General features: G+C 42.2%; 1 protein-coding gene across 1 annotated transcript in view; it reads left to right on the forward strand.

Annotated features, from left to right (window-relative positions):
- Window positions 1-265: 265 nt before the first annotated feature.
- pdhx (pyruvate dehydrogenase complex component X) overlaps window positions 266-4,784 on the forward strand; it is a 30,051-nt gene continuing 25,532 nt past the window's right edge. Inside the window, exons 1-2 of the mRNA XM_035522434.1 lie at window positions 266-430; window positions 3,616-3,699. Of these exons, the coding sequence (XP_035378327.1) occupies window positions 295-430; window positions 3,616-3,699 (220 nt within the window). The 5' untranslated portion in view covers window positions 266-294. The remainder of the gene's footprint in view (window positions 431-3,615; window positions 3,700-4,784) is intronic.

The raw sequence follows: 4,784 nt of genomic DNA on the forward strand, positions 1-4,784 counted from the left end.
GAATTGTAACAGCATGTTATTCGTGTAACTATGTGCTACTTCGTGACTTTGACATAAACGGTCCACTAGATGGCAATATCCGCAAAGCATTATCACATTGTATTTTTCTCAATTCTATATTAAAAATATACTTACAGATTGGAACACCTCAGTCATAAAAAATATAAACAGCCTTACTCTTATGCGAACAGTCGTATTCTCAGCTAAGTTTAATAAAAATGATCTTAAATGTTTTTCTTTTTTTTTTCATCAGGCAAAAGCTTGGGCCACGCTTTGGCATTTAAGGGCGCAAACATGGCGGCCTCCTTGCGGATGCGACGACAAGCCGTGTTCGCTGCTTTTAGATCACTCACATTTGAAAAATGTCATCGGAGTTCACGTTTGTGCCGAAACTCCTTTCGCCATTTTTTCCAGTCTTCGGCTTTTCTGGGTGAGTGTTTTGCCGGTTTTCAGCGGTTTTCCGCCGGCTTGATTACGCTGGCCGGGGCATTTAATTAGGAGGTCGGGGCAGATATATTTATTACCCCAGCGTGTGGAGTCAGCTTTACCTCCTCCAGTGTGTGTTGAGCTCCTTAGTGCCAGTGTCTGGGTGACAACTTACGTAGCTCATGCAATCTCAGGACAGAAATGGACACCCTTGTTATTAGAGGTCGTCTGTACCTGACCTAGTTGGCTGCCTGCTTTCACAGGTGCACCAATCTTGCTTGGGCATTTTGGAACTACCCCGGACTCTAGCCCATCTGTTGGCCTCTGCGGTGGGTTTTTCTGACCAAAGATCATTGTTGATCAGATATTAACAGTACATTATGCTGGCCTCGTTGTGGGTGTTGAGCTGTTGCAAGTTTGTCAGGCACTTAATGTTGCTTGGTGTTGGGCGGTCCAAAACGTCTAGCCAACAGTAGTCTGTTGTTCTGAAATGATTTGCTGATGAAAACTACGGGATTACGAACACACATTGTGTATAGCAATGGATGCCTGATAGGGGTTGTAGCTGCAAACCTACAAGGTGGGTTGTCACTGTGGCTGGAGAGTGCATGGAGGAATCTGACCATTTCTCTGGACAGAACTCTCTACAGGCTCCTCGGGGCTCGCGTGCTCCCTCTTTAGCAAACTCGGGTGCTGTTGTTTGTGGTTTAATGAGAGTAGAGACTTTCTTCTAAAAAGCACTCCAAATGATTTGCTAGTAGGTGGTCACCTCGTCACAACAAATCCAGCTGTACAGTGAGATCCTTGTTGTGCATCTCAAGTCATCATATGGTCACTGTGTGGATTCAAAAGAACAAGTGTCTTCTTTTAATTAAGATCAGCACCGGTCCAGGTGTATGGTACTTTATAATTAGCTATTGTCCTATTGGTGGAGATGGGTGGGAATTTTCTATGCTGATGCTTTTTTTTTTTTACTGCCATTTTGCCTGTAAGCTTAACATCTTGTTTTGTTTCATATGTATGTCCTCTGATCTCCCCTTGTGACTAAAGGGTGTTCGGCCTGTGTGGTACCACACATTTGAACTACTGAGTACATTTCTTTAAATACATCACAGGGAGGTTAGATTTCTGTCATATTTTCACGTTAACATCCGTTGTTGTTCAGCGTTACCAATGGCAGCAGTAATTCTGGAAGTTCTACTGTATAATAGTTGTCGTGTGAGTTCTGTAGCCGTTGTAGGATGGAAAGCTGTTCTGATGCTGCTATAACCGTTTTGGCTCATGGTAGGCTTGTGGACGCCAGCGCTTGGTTGTGGTCTGACCTAGGTGACTGTAGTCTGGCTGTGCATGGCTAATGCATTACAAGGCAGAGCTGATGTCATGCATAATGTGTTCCAGGGCTCACAGGATTCAGAGGTTTGCAGCTTGGCATGTCTTCATATATTCATTATGATACTGGGATGCAATCTCAGGTGCTCAGGATTCTCCCATGAATATTCCAGGTTGTTTTCAATTAAGTTGGCAGTTTGTATTTGAAAAGTTTATAGTTTATAGAATTTTTGTGGTTAACACTACAGAGATCTAAGACTGGACCCATAACTCTATCAGATAATCCGCATGCTTTAAAATAATTTTGTATGTGACATTCATCAAATATGATCATGCATATTCTGTATGTCACATCACTATTTTGAATCATCTACTTTTCCAGTGTAGTTCTGTGTTTGCAGAAGTTTAGATTTGTAGGCAGTGTTTTCTCCACTGCTTTAATATGTCCTGGTTTAATTGGAATTAACCAATACATGTTCTGATGCAGCTCTTTAGTTATTTGTTTCTTCTAAATGAATTTGTTAGCTCACTAGAGGGCAGCAGATCACATGGTTTCATGTGAAAGGACTGTCCCTCCCTGAGCACTGGGCAGAGCTGTAACAGTCACTGTTATCGTCACTGACGTATATTCAGTATAGCCAAGTGCTCTTCACTGCTTTAAACGAGAACCATTATGCTAATTTTCAGCATTCATCATTTTATTTGGAGTCTATACTAGAATAGATTTAATATGCTTTAATGTTACACAAACACAATATTATTCTTATACAGTGGATCTCTCTTCACCCTCTGTGTGAAATGCAAAGCATGCTGTGATTGATCAGCTCAGACACTCTGTCCAGTTTGGTCAATCATCAGAGTTGCTCCACTCCTGTCTGTAAACAAGGCATTGTTTCGAAATGTTGGAAACGTTACAATATCCAGTGGTTTGCAGGGTTTGAAGGTTTGAGGTTCCATGAACGGACATGCAGTTTTCTGCAGGTGGGCAGAACTCGGCACAATGCAAGTGGGGGCATTAGAAACGTAGCTAACCAGTTAGCAAAAGCCTTCGGATGATTGTGACCACAACTGTAGTACTATTCCTCCACAATCCTCCTCTACACTGTAATCACATCTAGTGATTACAAAAGTGATATTGATATTGCTAATCAGCTGCAGGCCAATTTTTGCTATCTCTACATCTTTTTAACATCATAACGTTTTTTTTTTGGGTAACTTTCTTGATGATAACATTTAAGTGAATTACAGCATGTTTTCTTTTTCTTTTATTTTTTGCTTGCTGTCACTCAAGCTTTAAAGTTTACTGTTACTGCTGAGCACAAGATGCTACAGTGTGCAGTCACCATAAGAGGCGGGGGGCCCACTTATGTACTGTGTGTGCATGTGTTTGTAAGAAAGTGCAAATGTTTGAGGTGGAATTTGAGCGCATGTGATGTACATCGTATTAGAGGGATCTAACCATATGCTTGTTTTGATGAGATTACTAATACAAAAATAATGAGATGTATTTGTATTTTTATATATATATATATATATATACACACACACACAATTGTGTCAAATCAAATTATGTGTTTTGGGATGATCTCCTTTTGGCTACACACTAATGGATGCATGTTGCTGTATCTAACAGTTGGAATAAGTTGCATGCAGACTAGGCTGTGCACTGGTTCCTTCTCTCTGTCTCCCTGAGTGTGTGACATTTATATCATCAATATTTTTATATACCAGAATAACAGGTTATGTGACACACCTGGGATGGGTTCTCTGCCATGTGCAGCGAAATTAACCTAATTAGATTTTTTTTTTTCATGTGGTTCTTCCTAATAGTGAAACTATGTCACTGTGTCTCTCCTGTAGGTGTCGCACCTCTCAAAGTGCAGATGCCTGCTCTCTCCCCCACCATGGAGGAGGGCAACATAGTGAAATGGCTGAAGAAAGAAGGTGAGAGGACTCCATTAACCCTGCAACTGCAAATGACTGCTAACCCCCCACCCCTGTCTGTCTTGCCTTCCTCAGAAGGGCCCATGTATTTACCTAAACATGGTGTCCTAAAATAGAAGCCGATGTGCTTAACTACATGTTTTCAGCTATGGATTACATGAGCCTCTTTTGGCTTCCAGAGCTCTGACACTCTCTGAAGCCTCTAACGCTGTGGGCAGAATGGATCGCAGGTCCGGTCCAGCCCGGCCCACTCGGGACAAGGCCCGCTGCCGCGAAGGCTTTTTAGAATACATCTGTGTGTGCGCATTTATTATAAGCACACATACCCAAATGAGTGTGGTAGAGGGAATCGTGCCTCAACATTTGGCCAGCGTGTGAGAGGTTTTTAGTAATCCCTAATGGATGTGAAGACCTGTGGAATGATGCCATGAAACATTTTTCCCAGTGTCTGTGTTGCATTCATGTAAAAGGTTTATTTAAAAGTTGGAGTCCATTCTAGGAAAAGCAAAGCATATGCAGACAACAAGGCTTTATGGGGCTTTTTTTAAAAATATGTGATACATTTATGGAGTGAGAGCAGAGAACATTCCTCCATACATGTATCGCATGCCCCCGCCTCATAAATGTTCAATGCTTTTAAATTTTTCATCCTGATCTATTGCGTAAAGCTTAGTGCTTTATTTATAGGTACAGTTACACAAATGTTGATGGTCTTAACAGATGAATAATCATCATAATCAGATGAGCACTCCGTCCTAATCCGATATGCCTCGGGAGGGAGACATCTTCCTGGACGCTCGTGTTTCAGCACCAGGCACGGAGATTAGCCGCGCCATTTTGCCATGGTTAAGACGCAGCAGGCTCGTGGGCAGTCGCAGCCATGTGGCAGCCACAGTGGGAGGGATGAATAGGTTGGTCTCTCAGCCCTGTGCTCTTCTGATCAATAATGAGCATTACACCGTGGTTAAAGCTCACTAGATTACACCCCCCCCCCCATCCCTTACTCTTATCCTGCCTTTTTCTTTCTTTCTATATCGTTTCCCCTTTTTTCTTACTTCCCTCCCTCCCTTTATCCCTGTTTTGCT

Source organism: Electrophorus electricus, chromosome 2, assembly GCF_013358815.1.
Source record: "Electrophorus electricus isolate fEleEle1 chromosome 2, fEleEle1.pri, whole genome shotgun sequence".
In the NCBI taxonomy this organism is placed as follows: domain Eukaryota; kingdom Metazoa; phylum Chordata; class Actinopteri; order Gymnotiformes; family Gymnotidae; genus Electrophorus; species Electrophorus electricus.